This window comes from Conger conger, chromosome 1, assembly GCF_963514075.1.
Source record: "Conger conger chromosome 1, fConCon1.1, whole genome shotgun sequence".
Lineage (NCBI taxonomy): Eukaryota > Metazoa > Chordata > Actinopteri > Anguilliformes > Congridae > Conger > Conger conger.
The window spans coordinates 70308851-70324157 of record NC_083760.1 but is presented as its reverse complement, the minus strand read 5'-3'; the positions used below and the strand labels follow the sequence as shown (position 1 = coordinate 70324157).

General features: G+C 40.3%; 1 protein-coding gene across 3 annotated transcripts; it reads right to left on the bottom strand.

Moving 5' to 3' along the window:
• On the bottom strand, positions 1-8463 carry LOC133132358 (ubiquitin-conjugating enzyme E2 E1). Of its 3 annotated transcripts, none has more exons than XM_061247757.1 (6): positions 8307-8463; positions 7074-7256; positions 6284-6334; positions 1492-1624; positions 887-1034; positions 1-202 (listed from the first exon to the last, which is right to left on the bottom strand). In XM_061247757.1, the coding sequence occupies exons 2-6, from the start codon at positions 7223-7225 to the stop codon at positions 105-107; spliced, it is 582 nt and encodes a 193-aa protein (XP_061103741.1). In that variant the 5' UTR covers positions 7226-7256; positions 8307-8463; the 3' UTR covers positions 1-104. The 3 variants fall into 3 exon arrangements, with proteins under 3 accessions (XP_061103741.1, XP_061103731.1, XP_061103748.1); XM_061247747.1 differs by lacking the exon at positions 8307-8463 and adding an exon at positions 8093-8236; XM_061247764.1 differs by lacking the exon at positions 8307-8463 and adding an exon at positions 7366-7837.
• Between the last annotated feature and the right edge of the window lie 6844 nt (positions 8464-15307).

Below are 15307 nucleotides of genomic sequence, written 5' to 3'. Positions count from 1 at the left end.
CCAGCCCAAACCCCAGCCCAGCCTGAAGGCCTTCCCCCTTCCCCATCCGTTCCCTGCGCAGCTCCTCCTGCGGCTCGGTCCCGGAGCTGGGCCTCCTGGTGCAGTTATGTGGCGTACCGCTTGGTCCACTGTTTGGCTATTCTGTCGTGTTCGGCTCTGTTTGTCATGTATTGGGTGGCGATGCTTCCAACCAGGGGATCGGCTGGAGGGAGTCACAGAGGAGAGAACATGTTCATGCACATTCAAGCTGATTCTTTGGCCACAATTCGGTCTAACTGCTAAGTGCTGTGTTCTTCTCCACTTTGAAGCAAGAGCTATGCCAAGATACAAAAAAGAGACCGAATAGAGCTTGCTTCAGTTAACTAAGAGCATATTTAAATTCATAATTCAGACAGATATAAGAAACTGTAAGCATCACACCTGCGAAACACCAGTGAAAATGGACAAAGTACACCACCTGCATGCATCAGAAGCCATGAAACTGACAATGTGGGAGGGCCAGACTAAATGCTTTCTTCAATTAGAGAAATACGAATCTTCAGTTTTTACAAATCATGATTTTCTGAAAATCTATGATAATCATAGATTTAAAATACATCACTTTTTTTTTCTTTTTTAAATTACACATGTAACTTAATAACATGTCCTTTTCTTGGAAAGAAAGAAATACTTAAGAGTTATATTCAACCACAGTCCGATCATGTTATAGACTGGGAGCAGGGAAATGGGCGCTGTAGTGAATCCTGTGACTGCATGCAGGAAGAAGGGATACGAGGTGAACAGGGTTGTGAGGGATGTGTGATATAGTCAGAGCATCAGGCATGAGTAGGAGCTTTGGGAAAGGGGGCGGGTGTCATGTGAAAGGGGGGGTGGGAGCGTGTCTTACCGGGGTTGCAGTCTGTGAGCAGGGAGCAGATGGACAGCAGCACCTTGGAGATGGTGAGGGCGGGGCTCCAGTTGTCTTTCAGGATGTCCAGGCAGATCACGCCCTGGCTGTTGATGTTACAGTGGTAGATTCTTGTGCGGAACGTAACCTGGCACCAACAGACCGTATTCATCATATAAACAGGTTTTCCCAGGACTCAAGTGGACAAACAATGTGCTACATGGCCAAACGGCAAATTTTCAGTCTATTCGTGTGTACAAACACAAACTCACACCATATTTTAAACCATACTTCTACAAGCATAACAAAAGGTCCTTGAAAACTTTCCACAAGCACTCCCTGGAAAAACTGTATTACAGTGGCTTGTTAGAGCAGTGATACAAACTTGACTGCCCTCTGGTGGCGGAAAAGTGGTACAACAACTGTTCTGCAGATAGACCACACAGGGAAGTGCCAGATGCAGGCCACTGGAATGTTAAACAACCGCCAGCACATAAACATTCCATGCATTCATACGGCATACAGGACTGAGCAGCAAGACTGGAAGAACTCCCTCTTTAAACCTGTCTTTCCGTTTTAAGGGACTCTTTAACAGTGCTCAGTACCTTGGGTGGTTTGAAGGGGTAGTCGGGCGTGAAGGCGATGTCGAGGAAGAAGACCCCTCCCTCGTACACGGACCCTGGGGGTCCCAGGATCGTGGATCTCCACTCGTAGATGTTGTCTCCTTTAGGCCCGGCACTGAGGAAAGCACAACAGTGATGTCAATGATGATGACATAAGCAGATGTACTGTGCTAGAAAAGAGCAAATATAAAATGTATATGAAATACAGCACTCCCTCTCAGGGGTCCTCCATTTATTTAAGTATTTTCTTGCATATGCTGACGGTTATAGTTTTTCTCACTTTTTGTTTTTTTTCCACTTGCAAGTCCTATACATCCGAACAACTACTTTCGAGTGAAACTTGACCATACAACTACTACTAAACAGCTGATAAAACAACTATGAAATCATTTCAGGGACTTAAAATGCAGATACTACCACTTCAAACGCACTGAAAAATGTTGGGAACCGAGCAGAAACATTAACTCTGTGGAGAACAACCCCATCCCTGTACTCCTCCATTGTACTCAGGAAATGAACTACAAGTGTTCCAAGGGAAATGCTGAATTGGCGAGAGCTGCCTCTTGAATGTCAAAAGTTGGGACACTAACGACACAAAAACAGCGGCTAACGCATGGCTTGCGGCCCCTTTGTGTCCCCAGTAATAAAAACAGGCAGCCAGGGGACCGGGGGCATTGAGAAAGGCTTCTTGGCAGGAGCTGAGGACTGGAGCCCAGCGCTGAGCTGAAGGCAGTGGAATCGCACCGTTTCCTGAAGTGCAATTAGCAGACAATGGCTTTCTCTAAGGACAGCTTGTGCAGGGGAAGCACTTACTGACCTGGAACCGCCCCCCCCCCTGCCCCCTCCCCTGCCCCCACGGAGACGAAAGCGGGAGTAATTTAGTTTGTTGTCTTGGTTTATCGTGTTATGTTACTCTTCATACTGCAGGAAGAGCCAGCCGCTTCCCTCTCTCCTTGCCTTATGCATCACGCTGGCATGGTGTGCCAGGATTATCCATCCTCACCCCCTCGCGCTCGCCCAAAAATAAACATTTAAATGCATGATCTCTTAACACACACATCTGTCCATTTTATAAGCATTACAGTTAAACACTGGTCATGGAACACAAACTATGATGCTGTTATTATGGTAATAGTGCGAACACCTCAGGGGCATAGACGCACTTTCCTTATTAAATCATATTGCAGTGGAATTGTGTGCCAGTGCATAAGCCCACTTCTCATATCACATGTAAATTGGGTGGAATACACCAAACTGGCATAAACACATTTTCAAAGGGCAGGTTATGAATGATTATATCAGATTTGATGAGAGGTTCCCCTAGCAAATGAATAATCAGGTAATACATATTTATACGCTTTGGGGATACAATAAATGAATTGGGAAGTCGTTATAGTAGAACACCCCTAAAAAAGGAAGGTCACATTAAGAATTCAATCAAAATTCTCCTTGGCCCCATTATAATTAGACATTAGCATGCATATTTCTCCGTCTGAATTTTCTTCCATTTTGACATTCTAAAACAGATTTATTAAAGTCATCATTGTAATTACAGAACATTTACACTTCATTTTTTTCCATATGTGACTGTACAGCCCTCTGCCACAATACAACTGCGGTGGATGCGAAACGGCCGACTGATTGAGCAAATTATTAAATGGCTAGCTGATTGGCTGAAGCCTGCAAGTTAAAACTAGCAGGAGATGTTTCAGAGATGACGACGCTCTCATCTCCATTGTAATGCAACGCTGGGGGGGGATTGGGTGCGGACTCTAATATGCACCTCTGGCCTGAGCTGCCATCACACACAGCGGTGAGGTAAACTGCCTGCCTGTAGCACTCCAGCCCTGATGCTCAGCACAGTGCCGGGTGGTTCACATTCCTGCATGCAGTCACAGGATTCACTACAGCGCCCGTTTCCCTGCTCCCAGAACGTGTCCGACTGCAACGTGCTTTCAGAACCAGAAGCTGGGCAAGAAACAACCGCGTTACAGAGCACCGCTGAGCCAAACACAAACACTTTATTTACTGAATCAACCAAAATAAACCAAACAGCGCCCGGTGCCTGGAGACCTACTCTGAATGGAATCCGTCTGTTTTTCGCCAAACACAAACCCATCTGTGTGACAACACCCTCTGTACGTTCCTGTTTTATGTTGTTAGTTCAGCTGAAATGCGTCTGCATGTCCCTGTGCAATTTCACTGACAAAACTAGATCATTTGATGTGACATTCCATTTTCAACATATTTCATATCATCATATTGAAATTCATGCACAAAACAGAAGATGTCAAGCTACAGGCCTAGAAAATTAAGAGTGAAGTCTGACACAGCAAAGACCAATGGTAAAAGTTTATTTTTGTATTCAGTTGATATGAAATTAAATGAATGCTGGCATAATTAAATCAAATTGAGCCCCGCAAACAACTGGAAAGTTCTCAATGCATTTGTCAAAATACCCACATTAAGATTTCACAGTCTTGTTTCAATTCTACATTTTATCTGCGGTTAAAAAGACAGGAATTATCTATTTTGTGACCAGTCAGTGTTTACAATTAATTTGTCATTTCTTACAAGGAAAAATATGTTGCCCTTCTGAGTTCTTATTGAAACCAATTCACATAGATTTTTGACATACAAGTGGAGAGAGGAAGAGGAAATCCAATTTTAACATACCAACCCAGGAGAGTAAACCACAACCACATGACCTGACAAAGACAAGATATTGACTTGCTGTTCAAACATAGAGCAGAAGCATCAATAGAAATATTCTCCTATACATTTTAAGCACCGCTCACCCAAGATAAGACCATGAACTATTACTCAACAGTTAAAGAGTCTGTTCTCGTGGGGCTGAAACAGCCCTGCAGCATGCATGAACCCCAGCATCTCCAAACTGAAATATGCTCAGACATACACAACAAGCAGAAACCAGTCATATCCTGACTGCTATGTTTAGGTTAAAATGCTGCTGCGTCATTGTCAGGAAATGCCATTTTACCTTTCAGAAAATATCCATGTGTACCGGTCTATAATGCAGAACAGTGAGATATGCATGTGTACTGGTCTATAATGCAGAACAGCAAGATATGCATGTGTACCAGTCTACAATGGAGAACAGCAAGATATGCATGTATACCGGTCTATAATGCAAAACAGTAAGATATGGATGTGTACTGGTCTATAATGCAGAACAGTAAGATACGCATGTGTACCGGTCTATAATGCAGAACAGTAAGATACGCATGTGTACCGGTCTATAATGCAGAACAATAAGATATCCATGTGTACCGGTCTATAATGCAGAACAGTAAGATACGCATGTGTACCGGTCTATAATGCAGAACAGTAAGATATGCATGTGTACCGGTCTATAATGCAGAACAATAAGATATCCATGTGTACTGGTCTATAATGCAGAACAGTAAGATATGCATGTGTACTGGTCTATAATGCAGAACAGTAAGACATGCATGTGTACTGGTCTATAATGCAGAACAGTAAAATATGCATGTGTACCGGTCTATAATGTAGAACAGTAAGATATGCATGTGTACTGGTCTATAATGCAAAACAGTAAGATATCCATGTGTACCAGTCTATAATGCAGAACAGTAAGATACGCATGTGTACTGGTCTAAAATGCAGAACAGTAAGACATGCATGTGTACTGGTCTATAATGCAGAACAGTAAAGGAACAAGCTGTGTACGCCTGTCAAGCATGCTATTTTAACGCAACAGGAAAATATGAATGAAACTGAAATGATCAATAAGTTATCAAATCACTGCAGCTTATTGGAGTTGAGTTAAGCTCATTCCCCAGACAGATATTTTTAAAATTAAATATTGTACCTTCAAAAAAACTGGATGATATTTCAATGAATAACGCATCAAAACAACCTTAATAGTGAAGACAATATTGGGCAAAGTCATGTTCAGCTGACTGCAATTAGCAGTTTTGCCATTCAGAAATATGTCTCAGGGGCATGCTCGGCTCTCTGACGTCATGTGAGGAAATGTGTGCATTCATTCAATAAATACTGCTGCAGCGTACTGACAGATGAACAGACTACTGAACCTTTCTCTAAAATCAGACACAGAATCACTCCATTCTGACCACTGAACAAGGTAGTGAGTGGCTGTGAAGATGACATCAAATAACATCACATTCACATGAAAACCATGTAGAGACATTTGAAAAACATTGGGGGCAAACTTCAAAAGGCAGCAAAATTCTGCATTGATGAGACTGGGTATGGCTTCTAGTCACCTCCCACCAGTACGCACTTCAAAAGCATGACAGGTAAAGAGGAATGCTCTTGAATATTACATATTATTTTAAATTATATTTCACGGCTTACGTTTTACTTATCAGTTCAGACAGCAGCTTTGTTACTGAAGAAGTGTTCAGTGTCTCGCTCAATAGCAACACTGCTCCACTTGATGCTTCATCCTGCTATGTTTAGACAAGTACTCCTACTACCTGAGCATTAAAATGTTTTTTCCACAATAACATTTGGTTGATCACCAAGACAGTGCTAAACAACTACATCTACGGATTGAATGCGTTTCCTGTTCCCATGATAGGCATTACATGCGCTAACACATGACACCGTGAGGCATTTCCATCACTTAAGCTTTCAAAAAAAGCATATAGATTTCTGCGCGCTTTTGTGCAAGACATTTTTGCAAGGAAAAAAAAAAAAAAACATAATAGCTGTGGCAGCATGGGTGCATGTGTGTGTGCATAGTGCGCAGAAACAAGTCGCCTACCTGCAGTTCGGCGGCGGGTCCAGTGTGATGTCTGCCAGCTCTTTCTGAATCCTGTACAAACATCAAAAGGCGTTCACTTTATCTGGCGCCCCGTGCCATCGCGGAGAATCCCGACTGATCTTGCGCCGACACGCACAGCTACTGACCTTTGCACGAGAAACAACATGGCCGCCAACACCGCCTTATATTCATTAGATGCGTTTTAAAAAAAAGATGAAACGACCACCAACGAGAGTCCGTATCGTACAAATCTTAACATTGCACACAAATACATAATTCTGTTCAACGGTACCGGACCAAATAGAGCAGATTCCCCTCGCCGTATTTAGGCAACAAACGCTATAAGCTAATATGCAAATGAGATGGTCCCCATTGAAATAGAATAGCACCGCTTGTTCCGAGATCTGTTATAGCTAGGAGACACGCGTCGACAACAGAATACTCCACTGCCAGGGCGTATAGCTAGCTGCCGGTCGGTCATATCTAGCGTTACTGGCAAAAATGCTTTAACATATTCCAGATAATGTATCGTTTTCGGGTTGGCAGACCTGCCTATAACAATTGTTGTTTGCCGCCTAACTCTATTATGTTCTGCAACAATAAAACAAGCTACTGATACTGCGGTGTTTATACTAGCAGGTTGCGTACAACCAGGGAAATACATAAATGGAATGAATGATAAACACTCAGAGCTTTAACCCTCCGCATCCCATTGCCACCCTAATCACATGAACGCGTGACATTTATCCAACCAAATTTCTTCACTGAATGTATGTAGATAATGTTATACCTTTTCGCACTGGTCGAGAGCAGTTTCGAGGTCTTGCTCATGTTGGCTTTACTCTCTCGTTTCTTGTTAGGTGTGTCTCTTTGTTTTTGTTGTTGAGTCGAGGAAGAGGAAGATGAAGAACTAGTGCTGGCACGCGAATCCTCATCCGACATACCGGCCTCAAACAAAAAAAGGGGGAAAGACCTGAAAATAATCAATCAGACAGGCAAGTTTAGGTAACATTAGATATACTAACGTAACGTTATAACGTTACAGGGATAACGTTAATGATTTGCTAGACAATGTTAAGTACCTAATTCACTAGAGCGAAGTCAAGCTCACAATATGGAACTTAACTTGAAGATTGTAAGCGAAGTCCTCTACTGTGCTAGCTATCTGGGTGTCCTTCTATAATGTAAGTTAACGTTACTCGACGTCTGACTCTCATCAACACTTAACGTTAGCTAGCTAGCTAGACAGGGAAAACGCTAACTGGCATTTGGATTCCACTTCACGAATGCTTGCTGCGTTAGCTAACGTTAGCTGGTTAACCAATGCTCTTGCGTTATTTCCCCTATTCAGCAAATTGCTCTTTGCTACTACTAGCATGGGCTACTACTATCGCCATGCATTAACTTAGCCAGCTAACGTTAAATGTTTACATTAACGTCCGCTGACTTGGCTACACATCTGCCTTGTCTACAGTAAGGCTTACTATGATTACATACCAAGCTAAAATTATTTAAAAACCTTTTCCGTTTCTAACGTTACCGCTATGGCAATACAAATCTCGTATGCTAGTTGACTTTTTAAATCCCCCATGGACAGCAGTCTCGTTGCTCTCCGTTCTGGGAACGTTTTCACTTGACTCTTCCGTGCTAGCAAACCAATTGGCTAACTCGCTAATTCCTGAATACTTCATGAAACTTTGCCCCAGAAAAAACTATAGGTTATCCGTTTGTATCCTATTGTAGACGTATACGGATAATTCCATTTCAATTACACCCCGAACAGAAACGTTAGCTTAAATGATTCTTTACATCTTTTCCCATAGTAATTCGCTATTGGACTGGTCTGTTCTGCCTTCCCTCCTCGGTGGGATCGTTTTCTTCGTCCTTTCCCCCATAGCTATAATCCTCATTCATGTCACGAAAGTTCGACGAGAAGCCCTCCATATATCCTGGAAATTAAACCCGAACGAATGAGATTGTGTACTTATCGTACTTAGCGGTTACTTTGCCATTTAAACCGTACCTTTCTTTGTGTCTTTGCCTCCGCCGCGTAGGCTCGTGTCTCGCCTCTTGCGGAGCGGAAGTGCTGCAGCAGGCAGCTATGGAGTCTTGTTCTGTCGCACTCAGAGTGCAGTTGAGACTGGGAGATAACCGTTTTGAGCTAAGATCAGACCCACTTCAGCGAAGAGATACATAATGATTTAAGGAGTATCATTTAATTGTAAAACATAATTCATAAATGAAACGCGCGATCATACCTTATATATAGTTAAATACGGTGTTTTGCAAGCTGCTGTAAGTTTTCAATTTAATACGACCACTTTAATGAATGATAGGGTATTATTTTATGATCTAATCAGAAACAGTTAATTACGCAGGAAATATTCACATCACTTCATCAATTAATTCAAATACATTTTTAAGTGCCTTAGGCATTCCACTTTAAGTCCTGCTGTGTGTGCTTTCATAGACCCACCATTGCAAGATGCACCAGTAAGTAACCAAGAATGTAGGAGTTATGACTATTGCTTTGTGTAATCAACAGACTATTAATAGTGATACTGCTACATTGTGAATTATTTACAACGAGGAAGCTTTGTTGCACTCGGTTTCATCCACCCACAGTCCCAAACCCTACCTAACTACTGTATGAGTCAGGAAACTATGTGTCACATTTTAATGGACAGCATTTTATGGCACAATATTACCAATTGTGCCCATAATTCATTCAGCCTCACTGTTTTCTACACGAAAGTAGCTATAGGAAAACTGTTGGTTGCATTGGTTTGAACAGAATTCCAGAAGTCCTTTCTTGAATAACACTTGTTCTGAAGTGTACCAGGTTAAACACTATTTATGAAATATCACCTGAATAACTGTATTAAATGTGAGCTCAAGACAGAGGGAATTATATGGGTCTTCTTCTTTAGTACAGTTAATACAAATACCAGCAAACCTGGAGAAGAAGACAGTGCAGTTTTGTCCAAAGTAATTTTCTTCTCTCGTGTCCAGTATCATTTCCAAGTAATTTCCATGGACTTGTCTTTGTTGGTGTGAGTTCATCTAAAAAAACAAAACAAATTAAACAATAAAAATGACTATAATAATAGTTACCTAGGACATTTTCCTATTAATAGTGTTTGAAAAAGACTGTTGATTTGATTAACTGGCTGATTGACTGTGAACGTAACAGTCTATCTGGGGTCCTGTCTCTGTATGGAATGTGAGAGGAATACCACAGAATAGAAGCACGAGCATGTGTTGTCTGTTGGTGTAGATGTTCCATGGAGTCTGTTATAGCTCCAAGTTGACTGTAGTCAACTTAATTGGATTTTAATAAATGTCTTTTGGCTAAATCAGATATGACAAACTACGAAAGTATAACATGCTAACTTGGCCTCGCCTTGAAAATAAAATTCAGTGTTAGATAAATCGCCTCATCCTCAATACTGCTAAATAAAAAAAGAATTAAATTGCCTGATTTCTGTAGGACAATAACAATCTGTCTCCTGATGGGTCTTTGGCTCTGCCCATGGTGATGGATGATGTAGGCCTATTAGCTAGTTTTTACACCACAGTGAAACACGAAGTGATGAAAGGCCTCAATACAGTTCCTTAAGACCAAGATAACCACAGTTTCATTGAAATTCATCTTTAGGGGTGTCAATATTTTTGACATCATTGTTTTTGAAAACAATATTACTAAATAAAGCAGGTTTTATAATTGTATGGAAGTAAAATATGCACTCAGTGAGCACTTTATTAGGTATCTATTAGACTTATTTTTTAGACTTATTGGTCTTCTGCTGTAGCCTATCCACTCAGAGGTTTGATACATTTGCGTGTTCAGAAATGCTCTTCTACCATACCACTGTTGTAATGTGTGGTTATTTGGTTACTGTCACCTTCCTGTCAGCTCTGACCAGTCTGGCCATTCTCCTCTGACCTTTCTCATTAACAAGGCAAATAATTTTGTATGTTCATAGGCCAAAAAGCTTAACTTTAGTCTTATCAGACTATACAAATCTTATTTCAGGGTCTGCCACATGGCTTCTAGCAAGCTCTGGGTACAACTATTGTACTTTCTCAGAGGTGGTTTCTACTCCAAAATGGCCAACTGTTTGAAGAGAATGTTTCCTTCATTTCAGCCAGTGAGCTGTGCAACTGTCAGTGTTGTATCTTGCCTCTTTTTTTCTTTACTTTTTTTACATCACAATGGACTTAACGGTAGTCCTGGTGAAATTCAAAGATATGGCAGTCTTATTATAACCGCATTCAAATTTTTGCTTAGAAATAACTTTATCTAAAATATTTCCTTGGTCTTCATGACTGCATGACTGATCTTATCTGCTATTTCTGCTGTGAGAGACCTCACACAGTTGGTGATATTTATTTTGCAATCATGCAATTGAACATAACATAGATGTATTTGAAATCAGCATAGGTGGATATTATTATTTGTGTGATCTCTGAATATATGTGGCCCAATTTTGGTTGTTAATACTTATAAATGTATAAAGTCATCTTGAGGCTCTTTTAAATAATTCTGGAGACACCTAAATACTTTATAGTTACTGACATAGTAGTAAGCAAAATCCTATTTAATCTGAAGCGACCAACATATTTTGCATACACTAATGACCAACTGGGGTCAGATATGACCCCAATATCAAACTAATGTCATTTCATTTTCATAAAAAAACAAAAGTATATATCTAACCAAACTTCTATTACTTAAACTTGAAATTTGAAATATTTGCTGAAGATCATGCCACATGATCATGCCACAGGATCTTCAGCTAATCATGTGGCAGCAGCTACGTTCATAAAAGCATACAGTGGTCAAGAGGTTCAGCTGTATTTCAGACCGAACTTCAGAATGGCTTTGACTGTGGAATGATTGTTGGTGCCAGACAATGTGGTTTGTATCTCAGAAACTTTTGATCTCCTGGGATTTCTACGCACAGCAGACTCAGAGTTGACAGGGAATGGTGTGAGAAACAAAAAACATCCAGTGAGTGACAGTTCTGTGGGCGAAAATGCCTTGTTAATGAGAGGTCCAAGGAGAAGGGCCCGACTGGTCAAAGCTGATAGGAAGGTGACAAATAACCACACGTTATAACTGGTATACAGAACCACATCTCAGAACACACAACCTGTCAAGCCATGAAGTGGATGGGCTACAGCAGCAGAAGTGCAATCGGTCTAACAAATAAGATGAATAAATGCCTAATAAAGTGTATATACAAACAGATTAGATTAATTAATATAGTCTAAGGCTACTGAAGTGCACAAGCTAAACATTGTGTGTTACATTGTGTGTTCCTTCCACAGACATGCATAATAAGCTCTCTCTCATATGTGATGTTGTATGAGATAAATTGTGACGCAAGGCCCTTTGTGTGGAAGAAAAATAGGCTTTCATTCAAAAGTTTTTTTAAATTGTAACAGGAGTATGGGGCTGCTGGATTCTGAATGAATACAGGGAGAGACTGTGGAATTAATCTGACAGTCGCTGGGAGACACATGAATAAATCGTTTTTTAACTGCACAGCAAGTGTATAGTGTACAGTTCTAAGTACAGCAATGTAATATATTTCTTAATACTTTAGTCTCTATCACATCTAGCCAAAATAAGAAGAAGAAAAAATAAATTGAAGAGTAGAGTATTTTAAGTGCCTTAAAAAGGATAGGGGGCGTGGTATAGCTTTCATCTTTCAAATGACAGGAAATGCAAGAACATGTTGCTTACAAGACCACTACGAAATAACCACAGACATGTAAAGAATCCATGCATAGATCTTTCTGTTTCAGCCAACTGTTAGTCCTGTAGAAAGTTGAACAGTTACATTTAGCACAATTTCTCATCTCTTTTTCAATGCAGTGAATGGTTGGACTGCATTTTGATTTCAAATTGATAAAAATTTCTCCTGCTTAATTATCTTACATTAGTAATAATTTACTTGAATTGTATGATATATTCTTAACTGATTAGATAAAAAAACATCCAGTGAGCAGCAGTTCTCGAGTTCTGCTAAGTGGCTACTGCAGCAGACTTAATAAGTCTAAAAAATAAATCTAATAAATACCTAATAAAGTGCTCACTGAGTGTATAGATAATTGCATTTTCTGACAATGTAATATTTTTGAAGTGCTCAAAAATGTTTTTCTATTCCAGATCTTTTTTGTGGTCATATTGTAATTATTTTAGCACTTTCCTTGAAACTGATAAATGGCAATAATAATCAAGACTGCTTTTATGGAAAGAAGAAAAGGAATTAAAATATGGTACAATTGAGCTACAGTATTTGGCTGAAATGAATTGTATCTCCAGTAATCTCAATGGAAATTCTAAGAACACTATCACCTGCATACCTTATTCATAATATAAATATCATTTTTATTACAATTCTTATTTTTGCTGAATTATGTCTTCGCCTGTTCTTTATTACCAATCTAAATCATCAATTGCTTTTTATAGACTGCTAAAAATCTATATTTATGTTTTTGAGGATTGGTTACTTGTCAGTTGGATCGATATTGAATTGTTAAATGGGCGATTACTTAAACACATTGATGAGTGAGTTATCTGGTACTGACTTTTGAATGAGCCATAAATGGCATAAACAAACAACTGGGTCAGGTGTGGGCTCATGCAGATAATTGCCATAGCAGGGAAAGGAAACAGGAAAGCCACTACTGTGCACTTGTGTGCTATACAAATAAATCTGATTTTGGGTGAACCTGTGCCCATAACAGAAATCAGTGTTTTACAGAAAGAAAAATTGTCAAGGAGCCAGAAATCATAATCATAACATACAACATGATATGCCTCTGGTAATGTTGATCTGAGAAGGTACTGCAGAGTGTATAAGCTGTGTGTACTGCTTGTTGTGAGATGTGACAATGGCTTCGGATGCAGTTGTTACCTGTTTTTTTAAATGGGCCTGAATTTGCAAGTCATTTTTTGTCCAATTATTCCAGCATGAATTCTGAGTGTTATCTAAAGTGTGGCAGTAAGTCTGACATAAAAATATTTCATATGGGTGCTGAATTATGAATTACACTAAATAACATGGCAAAAAAAGCTTCAATTAGTTTTTCAGTTGTTAAAATTCCTCCATGTTTTGTATAAAAAAGCAGTTTAGTTGTGGATCTTGGTGAATGGAGCCAGTGATGTGTAATGGACACAGGTGAGTCTTTGTTTTCTGCCTTCACACAGCAGTAGGTCTTCAGGGTGACTGTCACACTCAGGCTGAATAGTCTCTGTCAGTTTCCTGTCAGTTTCCAGTGTACTTGGCTCAGCAGCGTTCAGCAGGGAAGCCCTTCTCCTCGCTTGCAGGGACTGTCTCATAAGTAGGTCAAACTCTGCTGCGGCTGGAAACTCTTGCACCCAAATTATTTTTCTAAAGAAGAGACCTGTTGTAACAATGATTGGTGCCAAGAATGAAACAAATGCATACTCACTCTCACCCGCTTCATGAAAAGCCTATACTGAAGTGATCTTCCTTCGTGTGCAAGTGAAGTGGTGTGTCTTCTAGGGAGAGAACGCCAAGGCAGCGACAGCTAAGAGCACCTGATGAAATGATATGTACAGAGGAGATTATGGGATCTGTCTGTCAAGATTCTAGGGACCTATATCACAAAGCAGAATTACTGGATAAGCTCGTTTTACCGCAGTCCATGTTCTAAATTTGGGAGGGTTCTGGGTTTTTTGCTCAGTCCAGTTATCCAGCTATCTCAGTAATCCTGCTTCATGATACAGGCCCCTTCTAATCAAAGCTGCAAATTACAAATGGGGTAAAAATGATGCATATTTGGGTTGGGGGGTTACATTACAGCTTCTGCACTTGGAAGCAGACTGGGAAGCACAATGATGAAGCAGAAAGCACAAAAGTTCTGTGCTTTTGTATTTACTTTATGCAAAAGACAAAAGACAGCCAAATGCTGGTCGAGACAATTCACAATATTTAATTGTTTTGGCAATTAAAATGGTAACCTTGGATTCTGTTATTAACACATCATTATGGACATAGGATAGTCCATTTTAGTTTTTTGAACTACTTAATCTGCTGCTGTGCCCTATCCACTTAGAGCAGGGTGCAACGGATCGGCCCTTGCTGTGCGCCCCTGACTTAGAGGTTTGTTGCATTGTGTGTTCAGAGATGCTCTTCTGCATACCACTGTTGTAATGTGTGACTGTTACCTTTGACCAGTCTTGCCCTTCTCCATTGACCTCTCTCATTATCAAAACATTTTTGCCCAACTAACTGCTGCTCACTGGTTGTTTTTTGTTTTTCGCACCATTCTCTGCAAACTCTGCAAAAGACTGTTGTGTGTGAAAATCCCAGGAGATCAGCAGTTTCTAAGATATTCACACCACCCTGTCCATCACCAACAATCATTCCACGGTCACTTAAATCACATTTCTTCCCCATTCTGACATTTGGTCTGAAAAACAGCTGAACCTCTTGACCATGTCTGCATGCTTTTATGCATTTAGTTGCCGCCACATGATTGACTGATTAAATATTTGCATTAACAAGTTGGTGTACAGGCCTACCTAATAAAGTGCTCAGTGAGCGTAGTATGATGGTCCTTACTGATACTAAAATGCTAACTAATCCTACAGAATGGGCAGCCCCCATCTTGTATGGAATCATCAGCTTGGTCTACCGCCATTTAAAACTTCCTGGCCGTGTCTCAAATTTTGGGTTTGAATACAGTTCAGATATATAACCTTGTGGAGATAAAAGTAATCTTCCCCTGGATCACTTTCAGATACTGTGTATATCATCTGTCTCTGTGTCTCACCTTCTCTCATATATAAAGAGTTACAAACCCAACACTGGAATAAAATTACAACAATGTGTGTGGTTTGAAAGGAAGTGATTTCAGGAAGTGGTGGGCTGGCAGTCAAAGCGAGACACAGGCATTACCCATCTGATTAAAACGAGCACAGTTCTGCTCACACGTGACTAAAATGAGAAGTAAATGAAATGCCACACTGACAGGTCCCAGAGC